Below are 23252 nucleotides of genomic sequence, written 5' to 3'. Positions count from 1 at the left end.
TTTAGTGGCTTAAAGCAATAGCATTTATTATCATAATTTTTGTTTGCCAGGAATCTGTGTAGACCCTCTGTTTGAGGGTCTCTCACAGGCTGCACTCAAGGTACTGGCCAGGGCTGTAGTCACTCAAGGCTCAACTGGAGAGGGATCCATTCTAAGTTCATTCATGTATTTCTTGGTACCGTTCAATTCCTTATGGGCTGTTGACCTGAGGGTCTCAGTATAGTGCTGCCTGTTGGCTGGAGGCTGCCCTCAGTTCCTTGCCTCTTCTTAGGGCCTCTCCACAGGGCAGTTCATAAAATGGCAGCTGGCTTCACCAGAGCGAGTAAGCAGGAGTGAGTATGTGAACAAGACAGAAGTCACAGTCTTCATAACCTAATCTCAGAAGTGACATCTCATCAATTTTGATGTATTCTGCTTGTTAAATCCAGTCTACATGCAGGGGAGACATTACCTAAGAGTTTGAATACCAGAGATCACTGGGAGCCTACCACACTTACTTATTATGTTTATTGTTTGTTTGTCTCTCCCCAGCGGAATATAAAATTCCACCAAGGCCAAGATCTTTGTTCCATTCACTGGAAATAGAGTAAACACCTAGAACAGTGCCTGCCATATTGTTTACATTCCGTAAACATTTGTTGAATGAATTAATTAATAAGCTCTAGTTTATTTAAGCACAGAATAAGTTTAGGTTCCCTTCTCTGTGTTAATTCTTTCAGATTTCACTTAGTCTTTCTTTTCTTAGGTTAAATATGCCTTTCTCCTTTTGTTCTTTAGCTCTTTCTCAAAGGACATGTTTTCCAAGGTTTTATACATGATTAATGCCTTTGAATCAGTGGGACTAAAATTCATCCTTGTTACAAATCATCTTGTGTTCAGTTCAAGGTTTTTTTGTTATTTTGTAAATTTATTTTGCTTATTTTACTGTGGTAAAAGACAAAATGAAATTTACCAACAACCATTTGTAAGTACACAGTTTAGTAGTGTTAAGTATGTTCACATTGTCGTGCAATAGATCTCTAGAGCTTTTGCATCTTGTAAAACTGAAACTCTACCAATTTAAATACTAATTCCTCTTCCCTCCAGCCCTTGGCAACTACCTTTCTACTTCCTGTTTCTATGATTTTTTTGACTCCTTTGGAGACCTCATATAAGTGCAATCGAACAGCATTTGTCTTTTTGTGATTGGCTTATTTCGCTTAGCATAATGTCTTTGAGGTTCATCCATGTCATAGCATGTGACAGGGTTTCTGTCCTTTTTAAGACTGCCTGGTGTTCCATTGCATGCATATGCCACATTTTGTTTATCCATTCATCCATCAGTGGACATTTGCATTGCTTTCACCTCTTGGCTCTTGTGAATAATGCTGACTACACATGGGTATGTACAAAGATCTTGCTTTGAATTCTTTTGAATATATCCCCCAAAGTAGGATTGCTGGATCATATTGCTAATTCTATTTTTAATTTTTTTTGTGCAATCTCTGTACTGTTTTCCATAATGGCTGCACCATTTTACATTTCTACCAGTAGTGCAGAGTTCAAGGTTCTAAACTATTGTTTTGAAACTTTAATCTGTTCGTATGGATAGTAAGGAAAACTTTATTAAACTTAGTGTATCCTCTAATCCCAACATTTTTCTTATTAAAAAATCAACTTAGTTGTCCTCTCAAAAGAGGTATTAGGTTAATTTGACGTGACTTCTTGGTGAACCTATCTGTGTTGTCTTTAGTGCCGATAGATTCCTTTAAAGACATGATTGGAATCACTGTCAAACTAATTGGTCTTTAGTTTTTAGGATTTTCCTTCCCTCCTAATTCCCCCTTTTAATATTAAGGCTGAATTTAAGTATATCCAGTTTTATGGTACCATTTCTGATCTAAGAATTTTTAAAATTATGTTCATTGGCTCAGCTAATACTTGAGATATAGTTCTTCTGAGTGTAGAAGTTTAAATTCATTTAAAATAGCTAGGTAGTTTGAATTTATAGTATATTTAAAACTTCTTGTTTAATGTTATTGATTCTCCATTCTTTAAACCTACTACTGCTACATTTGCCCCAGTTTATTTTGATATACTGTTGAGTAATTTGTAAGCTTTAGGGCCATGGTTATGGACTTAGGGGAAGTAAAGAAACTGAGAATCCTGTAACAAGGCAAGGTGGACAATTAGAGGTTAAGCTTGCAGCTGACCAGCCCTAGGGAGGGCCCAGTGGAAGTAGGAGCCGAGACTCTAGAAGTAAAAATATAGGCATATGAGTTAGTTCCTGGTCTAGAAACAGGGCATAAAGGTGAGTCTTGCAGGATGAAACACATTTGAGCATGGCATGCTGGTTCAGGAGTATGTTAAAGGACAGCTTGCTGATGGAATACAAATCCAGACCAAGAATTTGGGTGACAAACACGGGACCCTAGCAGAAAGAAAGCAGTTTGGTTTTGAGCCAAGATTTTTTGATTCAGGGACTGTAATAGTTTCCTATTGCTGCTGTAACAAATTGCCACAAACTTGGTAGCTTAAAACAACACAGATTTTTTATCTTACAGTTCTGGTGGTCAGAAGTCCGAAATGGGTCTCCCTGGACTAAAATCAAATTGTCGTCAAGGCTGTGTTCCTTCTGGAGGCTCTAGGGGGGACTGTTTCAGGGCACTGAAGAAACTGGCTGATGTGCTTCAGAGATATTATCTTTGAGAAATTATGGGGAAGCAGAAAGGTCCTAGGGATTGTAGAAAGCAAAAACATTCTGGAGATTTTTGAAAGAAATTACACTCAGGTCTTTAGGTGGATGATTTGCAGACACTTAAATAAGAATGCAGTAGTCAACTGGAACAACATTGGGTAACTAAGAAACAGTCATGGCAAACTTACTTTATCCCTTTAAGGAAGGTGAATATTATTGACTTAGATTATCTAATTTTCAGTAAAGCATTCAGTTGTTCTCCCTTAGTATTCTGCTGACTGTGGGCTCCTTTCTCAGTTGTCTGAATCTATGGAAGAGCTCCACGTAAAAGATTGGATATACCTTTTGTCAGCCATCAGGTGTTTGTGGAATGTCACAGGGCTTCTCCTTTGACCCTGTTTCATTGTTTTATTAGGTTATTGAAAGGCATGCTTTTCAGCATTTCTGATAACCCAGAACTTGAAAAGATAATTATTATGAAGAACTACAGAATCAATATTTAAAATTATTTTTATAGTTACACGCACTGGAATGCTGCACCATACCTATAAGATATAATTTAGTAGGGCTAAGCCGGTATAGGACTGGTATGGAAAGTCTGCTATGCTAGTGTGAGTAAAAAAAAGCGGTCCTGGCTTTTGCTCTTGAAGGTGTTAGAATCCAGTTAAGTCTCAACACATATTTGTAAAAGATGAAATAGCAATGCTGAACAGATTATCTCAGATGGAATGGACAGCGTGTACATGAATTCAGAAGAAGAGCCAATCACTGAGAAATGGAGTGACTAAGGAAAGTCTTCACTGATGAACCAGAACTGACCTAGGTCCTAAAGGAAGGTGGACATAGACAGCACTATAGGAAGAGGAGGTCAGGGGGTTATATGGTTGCAGAAAAACTTAGAGGCATAGCATATGTGGGGGACAAGAATTGTAAGCATACATATGACTGTTTTACTGATTAGTAAATCATATCTATTATGTCTTTTTGGAATATTGAAGCAAGAGGACATTTTAATATGAAAGAAATTGATATAGGAAATAAAATATGAAAATTAATATTTTCTCTAAATAAAATTATTATAAGAGTCAATATGTTCTTCCTGGGCTAAATGTGAATCCATGTATTTTGGTTCTCCTGATTCTACTAGTCCATCTGATAAATATTTTCTGCAATGAATCCAAGACTGTGCATAATCATTGAATACCTTTGGATTACAACATCCTGTGTTCATTTGAGAGGATGGTGACTTTTTGTTTTCGCCTTTGCATCACGGAGTTTTTCTTTCTGGAACGTGTGTTTACATTCTTAACCTTCCATTTCTGCTCTAAAAGTAAGAGGCTCTTAAAAACCTGAGATGCCTCTTCCATTTTACTGTCAGCTGGCAAAAGGAAAAGTTTAAAAACCATGTAGTAGAAAGAGGGAAGGGGCTCTGATCTCTTGTCAGCCTTCTGACAAGCATATTAATTTGAAATATAGTGCTCCCTTCACACCACTTCAGACACTCTTCTTTTTCCTCCTCGATTTCCAGTTAGAGGATTTCAGCAAGTGCACATTTGAAAGTAAACATTAAAAAAACAAACAAACAAAAAACCAACACAAACTCTTTATTAATTCTTTACGGTGGTCTTTTTATGAAGTCATCTCTCTTATTGCTTTGTCCATCTCCTTTGGTAAGTAGAGTTTTGAAGACTGTATTCTTAGTCTATGCTGGTTTTATAATTTTTAGTAAACACCAATTTTTTTTTTAGTTGGGAGAAAACAGATGATACATTGGGATGCAAGCTTACCTGTTCAGAATGAACAATTCTAATGTTCCTGCATGATCAGAATCATTTTTTAAAGATATATTAAAATATTTAATTTTGAAAGATATATTAAATAGTTATAGATTCACAAGAAGTTGCAAAATAGTACAGAGAGGTCTTGTATACCCTAACCTGGTTTCCCCCAGTGGTTATTTTTTACATAACCAAGAGATTGACATTGGTACAATGTATATGTATGCCATTTTATCACGAGTAATTTCCTGTAACTACCCCTGCAATCAAGATACAGATTACCACAAAGATCTTCCTCCTGCTACTTTGAGCAGAGTTATTAAGATTAGAATTTTAATTTCAGTGAATGTCACAATGTAAGCTATAGGTGTTAAAATTGTATATACTGTTTTGCTACAACATATCAAAATAAAGGTACATTATAAGTTTTCTCAATGGGTAAAACCTAAGGTCTCACTTTATATTGTATCTGTCAACTGCCTTGTCAGCATTTCCTGCATGTGTCTGTTATAGCTAAAGAACCAGAGTCTGTTAATGGTTACAGAGCGCGGTAAGCAAATTTGTGAATTTTTCATTGGCTTTTGTTTTCATTCCCAGAACTCAAAGTTAGTTTATCATCCCTAATATTTTGATTAAAGGCATTTGTCTTTCCTGCTGTGAAACGAAGGTTTTGAGATGTTCTAAAACCACATATTTTCACATATTTTACATATTAAAGATCACCAGTAGGTAATCTGTGAGATAAAACATTTTCTTAGCAACCGATTTTTTCCTTTTGTGGGTATTTTCTTAATAATGATATATGTTGGAGAATGTGAAACAATTACCCTTTTTTGTTGTACCTGACCCCAAAGCCCAGTAAGATTTTCAAAATTTATGGTTTATAAATTAAACTCTGGCAACATTTAAAAATATGAAAGGAGCCATTTCATGATAGCTCCTCATTTGAGTTAATGACTTGATGCTTCTGTCACCCCATCTTGCTGTGATATTACATTTGAAGGGAAAGTATATGAGCACTGTTAAAAGATAAACTGAGACATATTAAAATTTTTAAGAGTTTATTTGAGCAAACACTGATGCAAGGTGGTTAGGAGTGTTCTACTGATAAGAGTTACGGGCAAGGTTTTTATAGAGAGGAGTTGGACGCAAAGCAAGGAAATTGATTGGCTAGAGCTGAAGTGGTTGCATTTTTGGGGAAAGACTAGTTGGCCGTTTGGGATTGGCTGTTCTTCTTAACCTCGAGGCATTAACAGGAATTGATTCTGGCTTAAGTTGGCTACCAAGGCATTAGAGCCTCCTCATTCTTATGGCCTCGTTGCTTGATTACTTTTAGAGCAGTGTGCTTAGAGTGTAAGCTCCTCTAGGGCAGAGGCCATCTAGAAATGTGTTGGAGAGACAAGTGATCTGGGAGGTGGGAGCTTTGGATTCTAATTCTGTCATTAGTTGTATTTTTAAAATATTTATTTATTTATTTTGGCTGTGCTAGGTCTTAGTTGCAGCATGCATGCGGGATCTAGTTCCCCAACCAGGGATCGAACCTGGGCCGCTTGCATTGGGAGTGCGGAGTCTTACCCACTGGACACCAGGGAAGCCCCTGTCATTAGTTTTTGTGTGTGTGTGACTAAAGCTTTTCCCGGTGTCACTTTGTTGGAGATAACTACTCTGTCACCCCAACCTTGACACAAAGATTAAATTAGATCCCCTGTGTACGAAGCAAACAAAATTAAGCAAACGGTGGAGTTGTGTAATACAAAGTATTATTGTTATTATTATTAGCCTTCTTTTGTATATATTTGAAGTAACTTATTGTAGTTGCTCAGTAAATTGTAGTTCAGTGATTGTTCCTGTCTTATCTCTGAAAATGCTGTTAATCATAAAGTACCATATGTGGACCAGTAGAAGTTGATATCACCAAGGTGCAGATTAAGTATGGAAAACAAGGGGAAAGAGAGAGTTACTTTTTAAGAAGGAGAGCGTTGCTTATCTTTCCAGGAGTAGTTTTGGTGGGGTTCTGAGGTTGGGGGAACAGATTTCAGGGTATCAGCAAGGGAAGTGGTGAAGACAAAGTAAAGGCAGTAAGTTCAGATAGTATTTGGAGGAAGAAGGAAAAAACATATTAGCTGCAAGAGGCATGGGTCCCATGTTCATTCCCACTAACCAGGTGACATTTACCAACCTTCCTGTCAGGAGTGTTCCAGGTTCATAGCATTTGGTAGTTCAGGTAGCTCTTCAGGTATTTGTGACAGGGAGTAACTAACTTAACATAGGAATTAAGGTTAATGGAAAAATATCTTGAACTGTGCTGTCCAAAACAGGAATCCCTGACTATACATGTGACTGTTGAGCACTTGAAATGGGGCTGGTCTGAACTGAGATGTATGCAAGTGTGAAATATACAGCAGAGTTCAAAGAACTGGCACAAAAAATGATCTTGTTAATAATTTTTTAATGTTGATAACATGTGGAAATGATAATATTCTGGATATATTGGGACATATTATTAAAATTAATTTCACCTGTTTTTATCTTTTTATTTTATTCTTTTTAAAGATTTATTTATTGTTAATTTATTGATTTAAGTTTTACTTCTGGCTATGTTGGGTCTTAGTTATGGCACACGGGATCTTCATTCAGGCGTGCGGGATCTTTCTTTGTGGCACGTGGGTTTTCTCTCCTCTAGTTGTGGCGCGCAGGCTCCAGGGTACATGCGCTCTGTAGTTTGCAGCACATGGGCTCTCTAGTTGTGGCACGTGAGCTCAGTAGTTGTGGTGTGCGGGCTTAGGTGGGATCTTATTTCCCCGACCAGGGATTGAGCCCAGGCCGCTGCTGCATTGGAAGGCAGATCCTTTACCACTGGGCCACCAGGGAAGTCCCTCTTTATCTTTTTACGTGTGGCTGTTAGAAAATGTTAAATAATCTCCAATGGCATATGTATATATGGCTCACATTTGTGTATTGCATTCCTTCTCTCTATCTCTCTGTCTGTTGGGCAGCACTGGTCTAGAGTGGTGGGAGAGGAGGGCAAGAGTCCTCAGAGAGGGGTCAGAATAGCTGGAGGGGGTCTGGAAGTGGACGGCCTTTTCACCGCTGGCCACGAGGATGGAGTAGGTGTTCAGTGACGCCAGTCAGCCACAGGGAGCAGCGGATACAGGGGGCTTCTCATCATCCCCCTTTAATTTATGCTACTTGGGAGTTATGCTCTGATGGCATTTGACCTGTGGCAGGGATAAACCTGTGGCTCTCCTTTGGAAGGAGTGTAGCATGGTAGTCAAATTAATAGTCACTTCTTGGAACTGTCCAGATTTGTTTGTTTGTTTTTGTTTTTAACCACATGGAACTATTATGAGTTGAGCATTATTTAAAATAAAAGATCCCATGGCAGAGGCTCTCACAATTTTATTGTTTGCGTAATGGAATTTGTTATACTGGATTTTGACCTGTATGTCAGTAGGAGAACTTAGGATCTTGGTCACAGTAGTTTACACCTCAGTTTTTTAGTTTATTCACTAAAAGTAGTGTGTGTGTGTGTGTGTGTGTGTGTGTGTGTGTATGTATGTGTGTGTACCTTAATTGCTTTATATCTCCAGACATTTAAAGTAAACATGATAGCTTTTCCAATCTTACTGACTTTTAAGAGGACCTTTATTACTGTTTGTTTGTTTTTTTTAATATAATACAAGCATCAGTAGAAAATTCAAGTTTCCTTTAGCAGCAGGGCCAGTCAAGCGGAAAAGACCTGGTTTTACGGAAACATTATGAAACACAGAGGGAATCCTTTGCCTGCACCTCGCACAGCAGCGTGTGAGGGAGGGCTGGAATGGCCGCTTACTTGCATTTGTGAAGCCACTTGTTTGTTCTGAGTCTTGGGTGCCCCATTTTCGATGGTATTAGATGTTGGGAGCACCCCTCGCACGATTTCCTCAGCGTGAGGAGAACCTACGAGTATCTCCAAAGGATCGGCTGAGTCTACTTTTTAAAGTCTTCTCTCCACGTAGTAAAAGGAAAAAGATGAAGAATCTTGTATTTGATGTGTTCTGTAAGGAAGCCCCTCATACTTCTTTAGGACTTTTGGGAAACGTACCTATAACTCAACCCTGCCTCCCCCGAAGAGTTTCCTAGTTTTTCAGTTATTTTCAATGAATTTATGGTAACAACTTTTTCACTGTAAAAACTGTGGAAATAGTGTTGATTAGATCAGGAGGCACCTAAGCCAAACAGAGTTCTTGCTTGGGAGTTTAGAGTTAGTTCTGAGAGTGAGATTGGTTTTGTTATGGGTAGCTGGTCTGTAACATGTAACTCTAGGACCTTTTTTTTCTCATATTATTTAGTCAAAAGAATCAGAAAATGGTAAATAGAAAGTAAGACGAAGCACAGAGAGAGCAGAGATAAGAGACAGAGGGAAAATTCTGGGAGCATTTAAGAGTCCTTTGAACTGAGGCTGGGCTGCTTTTTTTTTTTTTTTTAACATCTTTATTGGAGTATAATTGCTTTACACTGGTGTGTTAGTTTCTGCTGTATAACAAAGTGAATCAGCTGTATGTATACATACATCCCCACATCTCCTCCCTCTTGCATCTCCCCCCCACCCTCCCTATCCAACCCCTCTAGGTGTGGGCTGCTTTTTTAATCTTAGATTCCCTGAGATACCGCATATCTTTTAAATAAATTCTCTTTTATTTGCTCAAGTTAGTTTGAATTAGAATTCTGTCACCTGACAGTAAGAGTCTTAACTTAGTTACCTCCGCATCCTGTAAATATCTCTCTCCAAGCATCACACTGTAATATGTTGTTTGTCTAGTCGAGATAGACAGACTGTATTTTGTTGGTCTTAAAATCTCCATTACCCAGCCTGGGACTTGGCATGGTAGGTGCTCAATAAATGTTTGTTGAATAAATGAATGAGTGCATGAATTATGAGCATCTCATTATACACACTTTTAATTTTACTTTTCAAATCCCTTAAAATTTCTTTGAGTGGGTAATATGTTCATAGTGTTCAAAAATCAAAATGTATTAAAAGATATATAGTGAAAAGTCTCCCTCCCATCGTTGTCTTGTGTCCACCCAAATCAAACCACCTTCCTTTGCTTCTCCCACCCCAAATGAGCACTGGTGTAGCTTTTACCTACTGTAGTTTTTCAGAGTTTCTTTATGCACATATAAGCAAATGGTAACATATAGTACATACTTTTTATGCAAATGGTAATATATATACTCTGTTTTGCCTCTTACTTTTGACTTAATATAGCTCAGATTTTTTTTCCATATAAGCGTTCTTTTAAAAAAATAATTGTATGTTATTACACTGAATAATTGAACCATAATTTATTTAATCTGAATTCTATTGTTGGGCATTAAAGTTGTTTTGAATCTTTCGCTGTTACAAATAAGACTGGAATAAATAATCTTGTACATGTCACTTTGCATGTGATCCAGTATGTCTGTAAGATAAATAACTAGAAGTGGAATTGCTGGATCAAAGATTATGTGTGTTTATAATTTTATCACCAGAATGCCCTCATAATGTTTATACCAATTTATTAACCCAGCAGCAATATATGAGAGTGGTTGTTTCTCCACAGCAGTGCCTATCGTAAATCAAACATATTTGCAGGTTTCTGTCAGGTTCCACTTTGCATAATGGCTGGGTAGCTCCTATTAGACTAACCCATCCGCAGATATAAAGCCATGTGCCTCAAGGCCCTGGAGAGTGATCAAAAGCAGCAGATACTAGATGGGGGTTGATACTTAGAAGGGAAAGCAGAGCTTATGGGACAAAATCCAAATGTTTAATATGCGTGAAAGAAAGCAGGAAAATATTTGATTAAATAATGCCCGGATATTTCCAAATATGGTGGAAGACATACATTTACAGATTCAAGAATCTCAACAAACCCCAACCAAGACAAATGCAAGAAAAAAACAAGGCACATCATAGTCAAAATACTGAAAACCAAACATAAAGAGAAAATTTTAAGTGACCACAGAAAATAACACTTTATATGTAGGTGAAAATGATTTGTGTCACCATTAACTGTTCATCAAAAACAGTGGAGGTGAGAAGACAGTACACTGATATCTTTAAAATGCTGATAGATTTCTGCCAATCTGTTTGGTGGAAAATGATGTTCAATTTAGTTTTAATTTGTATGTTTTTTGATATGAATGAGGTTTAGAATATTTTCATATGTTTAAGAGTCATTTGTATTTCTTTTCTGTTTATCCTTTCCTGTTATTCTCTTGGGTTTTAAATCTCTTTTTCATTAAGAGCATTAGCTCTTTGTGATGGAGTTGAAAATATACTTTCCTCAGTTTGCCAGTTGTCTTTTAACATTGCTGATGGTGTTTTTTTGCCATCCAGAAAATTTTTATGTTCAGGTAGTCAAGTTTATCTATCTTTTCCTTTGTGGCTTCTGAATTAGAAAGTCATTCTCCGCTGCAAGGTTTTATAAAGACATTCGTCAGTTTGCTTCTGGACAGTTTTAGTTTTTACACTGAAATTCTTAATCCACTTGGACTTTTTCCTTATACATGATGTGAAATATGGATCTAAGTTTTATTTATTCCTTTATGGCTCCAGTTGTCCCACACTATCAATCACGCACTGAATCTTTTTGGGCTTGTTTCTGGACTTACTTCCTGTTCCATTAGTCTGTCTGTTGATTTAACACCGGTACTATGCTGCTGTAATTACTGTGTGTTTATATGATGCTTTGTTATCTGGCTGTAACTAGCCTCCTCTCATTGCTTTTCTTCTTCACAGTTTTCCTGGCTGGTATTGCTTGTTTATTTTTCCACATGGTCTTTTGACTCAGCTTTTTAAAGTTCCCTCAAGTAACGAGCCCCAAAGCCTGAACAGGTGAGGTCTTCCGGAAAATGCTCTCAGAGCACTCTGCCCTTTCATGGATAGTATTTTTCACAGGTTGTAATTTATAGGAGTGTTATTTTGGATTAATGTCTGACTCACTCACTAGACCATAAGCTCCAGGAGGGCAGGGATCGTGTCTCTTTTACTCACTGTATTTGCAGTGCCTCGTATAGGGCCTGGCAGATTTTAGGCTCTTAATCTACAGTAATGAATGGATGAATAAATTTTAAGTCTTAAGGTTGAGTTCTGGCTCTTTATTACTCTCTCAGTGACTGCAGGCAGGTTTCTTGACTAAGCCTCAGTTTTCTCATTTCTAAAATAGGTATAAATGAGTTATATCTGCAGAACAGGGTTTGGGAATAATTAAATGATATATCTTAGAAAACATTTTTGTGAAGTGTGAGATGTTCTAATCAGACTAACTTTGGCTTTCCTTCTCACATGTGGTAGATAATTATGCGTTTAACAAGGAACAACCTCCAGATTTAGGCTAGTGGTTGTCAGAATCTATTTAAAGAATCTTCCTTACCAGGCTGTCACCAGCTAAAGTTATAGCCACTGTGTTGAGTATTTCTTAGCTTTTAGCTACCTAAGCAGTAAGAGCAGTCAATTTCAGATGACAGCTTGTTTGTTGACAGCGAACAGTCTCTAAGAAAGGAAATAAAATTTCCCTTTGCAGAGCAACCTGGGTTTGGAATCCATTCTGCACGGGATGTCTACCTGTCACTTCTGAAAGGAAAAGAGAACTATGACACAGCTGCTATTACCAGAAGAAAAGCTTAGACTTAATAAATTGCCAAAACTCCATGTTGTTAGTTTAAGTTACTTGCCAAGGTACTATAACTTGAAAAAAGGAAGGATGCACATATTTATTGCTCATGCTGGGAAAATTGCCATTAAGGCAGTTGGCAGAACGGCTGACATTTTAACAGTCATAGGTCAGATAATCTTCTGTGTCTATCCAAGAGAAGATTTGACCAAGGATAGACAAAAAGAAAATCAAATGATTATGTTGACTTGGCTGCATCTAAATGTCTCATTTTCGGCTTACAGGAAAGATTGCTATGGAAGCAATCTTTGACGTTGCAACAGAGTGGCAGTAAATTGCTTGAATAACTGTTGGAACTTCAAATATAAAAACACAGGAAGAGTCACTGTCTGAGGTAGAACTCCAGGAGGATTTTTCACTTGTGTTTTGCTCCTCATATAATGTTCATGGCTCAAATTTTACATTAAGACATGTTTTAAATCACCATTTACTCAGTTTCACAAGAAAAGATTAGCTTATAGGTCACAAGGAAAATCAGTGGCAGAACTGAAAACTGAATTCTAGAACGTTAGTCTCCAACATTTCCAATGCTGTTAGAAACAAGTACTAAGTTTTCTTTATTCTCTCAAAGGCAAAATAAGGAATGTATAGTAGGCTTGAAAGTTGGAGATCATAAAGCACTTTTTATGGTTTCCAGTAGACCAAATTCTTTTCACACTCTTAAGTTTCTTTTATTTTGAATTTAGTTGTGTAAATCAGCCCATTGCTGATAAACACAAATTAATACTAGTCCTGAAATCAGCATTTCTTTTATTATAAATTTAGCTGTATAAATCAGTCTTTTGCCAATAAACATAAATTTATATTAGTTCTAGGATCAACATTTTGAGAAGGGATAAAGTAGGGATCGTCTGAGCATTTTTAAAAGAATGTTGGTCTAAAATAGCCAGTAGAATAAAAATACATTGTACAAACTAAAATAGGGCAAAAGAGCTACAGTGCAGTGCAGGGACTAAAATAACTAGCAGTTCAAATGAGTCCAAGTGCTAAATATGTAATTATCTTTCCGACTACCTAATATGTACAAGAGTTGTTTTAATTTTTTAAATCTCACATTTCTCTCCTTTTGTTGTTGTTTTCAAAAATACACATTTTTTGTGTATTTTTCACACCCTTTTCACATCTTTGCTCAATTGTTACCTTGTCAGACTCCTCTGTGAAGGAGCGAAGTCCCTACCATTTGAGACTTTTGAGCAAAGGAGGAACACAGTCCGATGAGTGTGTTGAAAAGACCTCTCTGCCCATGGTGATGGGAATCAGCTGCAAGTGAGCCAGGGCAGAAGGAGTCAGGGGTGGCTGCAGTCATCCAGGCTGGGGATAATAATGGCACAGATCAGGTGGTTGTGGGGGGTGAGAAGTGGCTGCACTGAGGATAGCAATTGACAGTGGAGTCAGTAGGATTTGCTGCCATTTGGAATGTGGAAGCAAGAGAAGGATAGGAATCACGGATGACGCTGAAGTTTTTGGCCTGAGAGACAGAAAGAATGAAATTGCCATTCACTGAAATGAGGAGTAAATATCAAAGGAAAAGCACAAAATCAGGATTTTGGTTTTCCTCATGGTAGTTGAATAAATGAAACTCAAATTAGGAAGAGGTCTGGGATGGAGATGAAATAGTTGGGAATCATCAGCATATAAATGGTATTTAAAGTCAAGAACCTGGATGAGCTCACCTGGGGGAGTGTAGATAAAGAAAAGAGGTCTTGGGGTTAAGCGCTGCTACACTTCAGCGTTTAGAGGTTGGGGAGACCAGAGGGAGGGCCGGTGGAGAAGCAGAGAAGAGCCAAGAGAGACTGGGATCCTGGAAGTCAAGTAAAGAATGTTCCAGGAAAAAAGTGATCAGCTGTGTCGGAATGCTGCTGATAGAACAGTAATAAGATGGGGACTGAGAAATGACCATTGGATTTGGCAATGGTGTGATCGTTGGTGACCTTGATGAGCTGTTTTGGTAGAGAGGTGTGGAGGAAAGGCTGACTGGGAGACTGTTCTGGAGAGAATAATAAAAGAGGAAACGTAGACCTCGAATATAGACTAATTCTTTACAGGAGATTATTTTGTAAAGTAGAACAGAGAAATGAGATGGGATCTGAAGAGGGATATGAAGTCAAGAAAGACCTTTTTAATGATGTTTGCATGCTGATGGGGGTGAGTGGGTAAACAGGAAAAAATAGAGACTATAGGAGAAGGAATGGGGAGAATTGTTGGGAACATGTATTCTTTTGTGAGGGTTCCTCCCTCTATAGTACTGTATGCAGCACTAAAGGAAGACGTTTCTGTTCTTCTTCCCAAACTCCTACTGAGCTAGATGCTCCTCTTATAGGTTCCCATATAACTCTGTTGCTCCTATACTTAACCCTTTCAAAGTATGACTTCTTGTACTTAGGGCCAAAGAATCACACTTCACAGGATATGTTAGTCCTCTAGGAGCTTAACATAACACTAAAACCACATCTTTCTAGCAATTTTGGACTATAACAGAAGGTAAGAATTTTATTAGGCTCTTTCACAAACCTTCTCCTCCCGTCCACGATGACGAGCTATTTATAGATCCTTAAACAGCTCTTAACTATTCTCTCAAGTGTTGAGTTGCAGGTAGCCCGCACGATTAGGGTTCCATACTGTGTCAAGAATGATTCTGAGGTTTCCGGTCTGAGAGACTGAAAGAATGGAATTACCATTTACTGAAATGAGGAATAAATATCAAAGGAAGAGCACAGCTGCTCAGCTCTAAGGAGTATTGCTCTTTCTCACCTTTGGCGTTCCTGGTGACACAGTGACTTCTGGGACCTCAGCTTTGATTCTGTCCATTTGGTTCTCTCTTTTCTGCCTTTTCTGTCATGGGGTTAGGCTTGTGGTGATGAAGAAGTGCTCTGTCCTTAGCCAGAGGTTGATGTAGAAAGTTAAAAGATGTTGTAAGCAGTAAGACAGCACACAACTATGCAGATTGTAGTTACCGTTTTTATCTTTTGAGCTCAAGGTTTATATTTCTGTTTGCATTTTCAAGGTTTTAGGTCAGAGTTTTAAAATTAGGGCCAGGACCTTGAAGCCAGTTGCTTGGGTGTTTGTAGAAAGGAGTGGTGGCTCTTGTGGAATCTTCTGTAAGAGGTGTGCGTGCCTCCTTACGTGCGTTCATCCACCCATCCATAAAAAATATTTGTAAATGCCTGCTTTGTTTAAAGATGTGTTAGGGAGTTTAGGCTGCTCCTTTTTTTAAGGGGGGGTAGACAGTGGAGATTCAGAGAGCTGTCTAGTGGTCATAATATGAAAAAGGTGGAGACCCAGTCTTTAGAGTAGCGCTAGATCATCCCCAGAGTTCTTTATTCAAACAGAATTTCATAATGAAACCCAAGATGGCAAAATCCCAAGCTGCACTGCAGGCTTGCTGTCAGAGAGGCTGGAAGACCCAGGACCCCACCAGCTCAGCACCCCTCTTTGTTGCCTTTGCAGAGGTCTCTTAGAACCCCTAGGTGTCTGCATAGCCCACTTGGAAAAACCCCTTCTCTAGACTCTGCCAAAGTTCTTTTTAAAAATGTGATTCCTTAGCCTTTCCCATCATAAAAAAGAAAAAAATATTATTATGATTTCCCATTGTCATAAATGGAGAGGGAAACTTTTTTCTTTTACGTGAGTTTTCTCTTTTAGAAAAAAATAGAAGCTATTATTTAAGCTTAGTTAAATGTTTTAAATCACCAAACCTCGGCACGTCTTTCCGATAGAGACTAGTTCATGGAAAGAATTACTGAAAAATTTTAGTTGAGGATAATGATATTAACAGATTGTCAAGTGATTAGAGTCTTATTTGGGGTACCCACTGATGTACTGCTTTATATGCGTGGGTCGAAGTTTGACCTTTGTTTTTACTTCTAGACATACTATAAAGGATGGTGATTTATGTCATTAGCTTATGGGTTATAAATATTAGGGAAGTGGTCTGAATGCTTTAGTAAAGTCAGATGAATCACATGGGCAGGTCTGTGCCTATTGTTTGGATTAAAAAACATTATCACACATTCATGTATTCTTTTCATCCTTTTAAAAAACAAAAAGATAATACTACTGCATTATAATTCTGTTGCACATTTAAAATGCAGATTTAAAAAATTCTAATTGTGCTTCTCAGTAACTAATAATTTAATAGTGCTTTTTGATCCTCCCCTACTTTTTCAACCTTCTTTTCTTGCTTGATGTTAGGAAACCCAAACCGAAGATACCTGCAGTTCAAACAGGTTGAACTTGTGGCCTTGGCTGTAATTGTCACTTCATAATCTATTTTTTATTTTAATCTTATTATTAAACCTTTTTGTTCCCTGCAGACTGGTGAATTTTCAGCTCGTTTCCTTTTGAAGTTGCCGGTGGATTTCAGCAATATTCCCACATACCTGCTCAAGGTAAAAGTATATGATTATCAGTATGAGAATGTAAATGAGCTTTTTAAGTCATTATTTAACTCTGAATATTTGCATGGTTTGCCAGCATTTTGTTCGGATGATGAATTCTATTAAAAAATATATTACATGAAGATCCACTGAGTTACTGTTACCTAAAAGCTAAAATAGTAGCCCTAAAAATCATTTCAAAATGGATTTTTCCTTATAAGACAAAATTAGTAAAAGCAAATTAAACATTGGAAAAAAACCTGCCTTTGGTTAATAATCTTTTGGGGATGAAAGACTCTTAGAAATTATCTTGATATGCATTCTGTCTTTAAGTAGGATTGCATATTAACTATGCTGTGCTAAAGGATGTTTCATTTTCTTTATTTATGTCGCAGTTGATCCCAGGCACCTTGAAAGTTGGACTGTCTCGGAGAGACCTAGAATTGAGTTAGGCCAGTGTATATGGCATTCTTTAAAATATCATGCAGGCAACTTGTGGCTTGGGAGCAGCTACTTTGGGAAGGGGTCTACAAAATGCTTTGTAGAGGAAATCCAGATCCACACTAGGCTGTGGTTAGTGTGAAAAAAAACTAAATGGACCAGGGAACCAGCAAGTTCTGAACAGGAAGCCTTGAGACAAAGGCCTAAGTTTATCATAGATGTAGATTTGGGTCATGATTTAAGGTATCGCCGCAGCCATCTTCAGCCTATGGTGATATAGCTTTGCTCTAATGTAAGAAAAATTTCTGCCTTCCAAATTTGATGTTGTTCAGAGAGTTAATGGTATTTATTACAGTGCAGCGAGAAGACAAAAATCCTTGTGCAAGTGTTCCTGCATATTATAGTAGTCATAAATAACATTAGATCTTAATCTTGATAATGACTGGAAATACAGTATAGTCTGGTATATAAACTATAGACCATCGGAAAGATTAGGGAACACTTTTTTTTTTTTTTTAAACATTCTACCCAAGGGACTTATGAGTTTCTTTTCCCCTAAGTAAAACATGGGATTTTTGTGCCTCATTAAACTTTCATTTTTAGTTTCTAGTTGACCGTTTTCCCACTGTGTATCCAAGAGTTGTGACCTGTGACTACCAAGCATAATTAATTTGGTTTTAGCAATTACTTTGCTCTCTTACAATAGCAGGCAGTCTCTTTGGAAGCTCTTAGATCAGAGACTCATTGACCTCTATATGTCCAGTTAAAACTCTATTTCTGCTCATTTAAAACAAACTTCAGTAGTATATGAGAATGTATTATTCATATACTCACTTTAATCCATAATTTACAGTTATAGTTCCTTTGTTTTGATCTGTTGGGCCTTTTCAGTTTGAATGGTTGTCCTGTTTGTTTGAACTTAGTGTTGTCTCTGCTCATGTTCTTGAAGGTCAAAGGAAAAACCATACTTCTTGGATCATAATCTATGTATTTTTTCCTCTTCAAAACCAAACTTCCGTATTTTCTATTCTGAGACTTCTAACTTTATATTGTTTTGCCCTAACTTTCCTTGCCAGTCAGATAGGAAAAAGGTGGAACCTATTTGGCAGAATTGGGAACCTCTCTGGAAGTGGAAAGCATTTTTCCCTTCCCCAAATACAATGAAGTGATTTTTCTACTATAGATTAAATGCCTACCTTGCAGCACTAATGTCTTTCTGGATCTTTAGTTCCTGCAGAGAGTAAAAAAAACAACAAGGATAAAAAAAGAGAAACTCTTGTATAACATGAAACAACGGCAAAAAAATACCTAGCTGCATACCAGAAGTAATCCAGAATACCTATTGAGGGTTTTAAGATCTAAGTTCCTAAAGTTGTTGTATCATAATCTTGGGACATTTGGTTATATGCTTAAAACTAAGTTTGCATTAGGAACTGTTCTGCGTGTTATTTGCATTTGGACGCTCCTAATTTAATTACCTGCCTGCTGTCTGATAGTCTAAGTCCAAAAGTAAATTCCTCAGATTCCTAGGGTTAGGATACTCTTCACAGCATCAATGTAGTTTTGCCTCACCATCTCAAAGAAATGAAAGGTAAAGTAGAACTTTTAAATATTGAGATATCATGGAGTTTGACTACATATCCTACCAATTTGCTACAGTGAAATTTTATCACCTTATGATGAAGCCATCATTCACTCATAAGTTTATATTTCCAAGTGTACGTGTTTTATCCACTAATGAAATTTTTTGATGTTAGAATGAAAAAGCCATTAAATATTCAGTGATATGATTTTGCCTTATACTATACTCCAAGCATATATGGTTCTTTTTTTTTTTTTTTTTTTTTTGGCTGCGTCGGGTCTCCGTTGCTGCGTGCGGGCTTTCTCTAGTTGTGGTGAGCGGGGACTGCTCTTCATTGTGGTGCATGGACTTCTCGTTTCGGTGGCTTCTCTTGTTGTGGAGCACGGGCTCTAGACGCGCTGGCTTCAATAGTTGTGGCACGTGGGCTCACTAGTTGTGGCTCATGGGCTCTAGAGCACAGGCTCAGTAGTTGTGCCACACAGGCTTAGTTGCTCCACAGCATGTGGGATCTTCCTGGACCAGGGCTCGAACCTGTGTCCCCTGCATTGGCGGGCAGATTCTTAACCACTGTGCCACCACGGACGTCCACGTATATGGTTGTTACATGGGATAGAATGAATTTATTCTGAAAATGAGTCCTGACTTTAGTGTCTGAGTTTTATTCTTAGCTGTGGTAAGTCAAAGGGTTAGATAAATCATTTACATAAAAACTCAGTCAGTAAAAAAAAAAAAAAAAAACTTCTGTATTAATTAGGATTCTTTATTTCTGGGTGATAGGACTCCAGCACAAACTAGTTAGTGTAAATGAAATGGTACATGTGGTACAAATCCTCTGCTTCCATCGTCCATATAGCAGGAAATAACTTACAGGTAGGCATAGACTGACTTTCCCATGTCTGTCCTACTTGGGCCCAGGTGTGCACCCCTGAACTTCTCAACTGAAGAGAATATGCTCCATCCATGTTGTTGCAAATGGCAAAATTTCATTCTTTTTTATGACTGAGTAATATTCCATTGTATATAAGTACATCTTATTTATCCATTCATCTGTTGATGGACATTTAGGTTGCTTCCATATCTTGGCTATTATAAATAGTGCTGCTATGAACATGGGGGTGCATGTATCTTTTTGAATTGGTGTTTTTGTTTTCTTTGGGTAAATACCCAGGAGTGGAATTGCTGGATCATGTGGTAGTTCTATTTTTAGTTTTCTGAGGCACCTTCATTCTGTTTTCCACAGTGGCTGCACCAATTTACATTCCCACCAACAGTGTACCAGGGTTCCCTTTTCTCTGCAGCTTTGCCAACATTTGTTGTTTGTGACCTTTTTGATGATAGCCATTCTGACAGGTGTGAGGTGATATCTCATTGTGGTTTTGATTTGCATTTCTCTGATGATGATTGATGTTGAACATATTTTCATGTGCCTGTTGGCCATAGGTATGTTTTGTTTTGTTTTTTGGAAAATGTTTATTTTAGTTCTTCTGCCCGTTTTTAAATCAGGTTGTTTATTTATTTATTATTTTATTTTAAAAAATTGTTTTTCATTGAACTATAGTTGATTTACAGTATTGTGTGTACATCAAAGTGATTCAGTTATACATACATATATTCTTTTTCAGATTCTTTTCCATTGTAGGTTATTACAAGATACTGAATATAGTTTCCTGTACTGTACAGTAGGTCCTTATTGTTTATCTATTTTATGTATAGTAGTGTGTATCTGTTAATCCCAAACTCCTAATTTATTCCCGCCCCCTGCCCCCCATTCCCCTTTGGTAACCATAAGTTTGTTTTCTATGTCTGTGAGTCTATATCTCTTTTGTAAATAAGTTCATTTTTTATCTTTTTTTTTTAGATTCCACATATAAGTGATATCATATGATATTTGTCTTTGTCTGACTTACTTCACTTAGTATGATAATCTCTAGGTCCATCCATGTTGCTGCAGATGGCATTATTTCATCCTTTTTTATGGCTGAGTAATTTCGAATTAGAGTTTTCATCTTTTCCAGATATATGCCCAGCAGTGGGATTGCTGAATCATGTGGTAACTCTACTTTTAATTTTTTAAGGAACCTCCATAATGTTCTCCATAGTGGCTGCACCAATTTACATTCCCACCAACAGTGTAGGCAGGTTCTTTTTTCTCCACACCCTCTCCAGCGTTTATTATTTGTAGATTTTTTGATGATGGCCATTCTGTCTGGTGTGAGGTGATACCTCATTGTAGTTTTGATTTATTTCTCTAATAGTTAGCAGTGTTGAGCATCTTTTCATGTGCCTATTGGCCATCTGTATGTCTCCTTTGGAGAAATGTCTGTTTTGGTCTTCTGCCCACTTTTTGATCGGGTTGTTTGTTCTTTTGATATTGAGCTGTATGAGCTGTTTGTATGGGTTGTTTATTTTTTTGATATTGAGTTGTATGAGCTGTTTATATATTTTGGATAGTACCCCCTTATTGGTCATATCATTTGCAAATATTTTCTCCCATTTGGTAGGTTGCCTTTTCATTTTGTCGATGATTTCCTTTGCTGTGCAAAAGCTTTTAAGTTTAATTAGGTCCTGTTTGTTTATTTTTCCTTTTGTTTTCTCTGCCTTAGGAGACAGATCTGAAAAATATTGCTGTGATTTTTGTAAAAGAGTGTTCTGCCTATGTTTTCTTCTAGGAGCTTTATGGTTTCAGAACTTACATTCAGGTCTTTAATCCATTTTGAGCTTATTTTTGTATATGGTGTGAGAAAATGTTCATACTTCATTCTTTTACATGTAGCTGTCCAGTTTTCCCAGCACCGCTTATTGAAGTGATTGTCTTTTCTCCATTGTATATTCTTGCCTCCTTTGTCATAGATTATTTGACCATAGGTGTGTGGGTTTATTTCTGGGCTCTCTATTCTGTTCCATTGATCTATGCGTCTGTTTTTGTGCCAGGACCATACTGTTTTGATTACTGTAGCTTTGTGGCATAGTCTGAAGTCAGGGCATGTGATACCGCCAGCTTTGTTCTTCTTTCTCAAAATTCTTTTGGCTATTAGGGGCCTTTTGTGTTTCCATATGAATTTTAGAATTATTTGTTCTACTTCAGTGAAAAAATGCCATTGATATTTTGATAGGGGTTGTATTGAATCTGTAGCTTGCCTTGTGTTGTGTGCTCATTTTAACAATATTAATTCTTCCAATCTGTGAACACGTTATATCTTTCCATCTGTTACGTCATCTTCAGTTTCTTTCATCACTGTCTTATAGTTTTCTGAATACAGGTCTTTTACTTCCTTAGGTAAGTTTATACCTAGCTATTTTATTTTATTTTTTTGGATGTGATTGTAAATGGGATTGTTTCCTTAATTTCTCTTTCTAGTAGTTCTTTGTTAATTTATAGAGATGCAACAGATTTCTGTATATGAGTTTTGTATCCTGCAACTTTACTGAATTTATTGATGAGCTCTAGTAGTTTTTTGGTGGCATCTTTAGGATTTTCTATGTATAGTATCATGTCATCTGCAAACAGTGACAGTTTTACTTCTTCCTTTCCAACTTGGATTCCTTTTATTTCTTTTTCTTGTCTGATTGCTGTGGCTGGGACTGCCAGTACTATGTTGAATAAAAGTGGTGAGAGTGGGGTGCTATCATTCTTTCATATAGTAGGGGAAAATAGGTAGTAGCATGACTGTTTAAAAAGTGTGTGTATGACAGTCACAAAATGTGACTTGTCATCAAAGATTGAGTTTTAGTAAATTTGAAGTTTTAAAATTCCTCACTCTCCTCACCTTTCCTTAGGAACAGGGGAGGATTTTGCATTCTGTGCAGCCGGAAGAAGAGAATTAGGCTGATTAATCTCCCTGGATTTTTTTTTTTTGATGAATTGCATTGTCCTTTTTTTTTTTTTTTTTCGGTACACGGGCCTCTCACTGTTGTGGCCTCTCCCTTTGCGGAGCACAGGCTCCGGACGCGCAGGCTCAGCGGCCATGGCTCATGGGCCCAGCCGCTCCGTGGCTTGTGGCCTCTCCCTTTGCGGAGCACAGGCTCCGGACGCGCAGGCTCAGCGGCCATGGCTCATGGGCCCGGCCGCTCCGTGGCATGTGGGATCTTCCCGGACCGGGGCACGAACCCGTGTGCCCTGCATCGGCAGGCGGACTCTCAACCACTGCGCCACCAGGGAAGCCCTGTCCTTTATTATTTGGAATTGTTTGAAAGTCCATTTATTTTTACATATTTGCTAGGAAGGAAACTGGTAACTTCCCCCCAATATTCTCTTTTTTAAAATATAGCAAACTTGTTAGAGTGATATGTATTGATTATAGTTGTTTCTCAGCAAGCATAAGGTAGCAAACATTAAAAAGCCCTCTGATCCTGATAAATGAATATAAATTCAAAGACTATTCATTACAAAATTTTTTCTCTAAACCACACATTTTAAAAGATGCTTCAGAATTTGATACCTTTAGAGGCAAGAATATACAGTGGAGAAAAGACAGTCTCTTCAACAAGTGGTGCTGGGAAAACTGGACAGCTACATGTAAAAGAATGAAATTAGAACACTCCCTAACACCATACACAAAAATAAGCTCAAAATCGATTAAAGACCTAAATGTAAGGCCAGACACTATAAAATTCTTAGAAGAAAACATAGGCAGAACACTGTATGACATAAATCACAGCAAGATCCTTTTTGGCCCACCTCCTAGAGAAATGGAAATA

General features: G+C 37.6%; 1 protein-coding gene across 3 annotated transcripts in view; it reads left to right on the top strand.

The window, feature by feature from the left end:
* BABAM2 (BRISC and BRCA1 A complex member 2) overlaps positions 1-23252 on the top strand; it is a 416595-nt gene that overhangs the window by 125769 nt on the left and 267574 nt on the right. For all 3 annotated transcript variants that reach the window (XM_028496715.2, XM_055089090.1, XM_055089091.1), the window contains exon 6: positions 16469-16543. In XM_028496715.2, the coding sequence (XP_028352516.1) occupies positions 16469-16543 (75 nt within the window). The remainder of the gene's footprint in view (positions 1-16468; positions 16544-23252) is intronic.

This window comes from Physeter macrocephalus, chromosome 12 (genome assembly GCF_002837175.3).
Source record: "Physeter macrocephalus isolate SW-GA chromosome 12, ASM283717v5, whole genome shotgun sequence".
NCBI lineage: Eukaryota > Metazoa > Chordata > Mammalia > Artiodactyla > Physeteridae > Physeter > Physeter macrocephalus.
The sequence above is the reverse complement of the archived record's forward strand: the minus strand, read 5'-3'. Positions and strand labels throughout refer to the sequence as shown.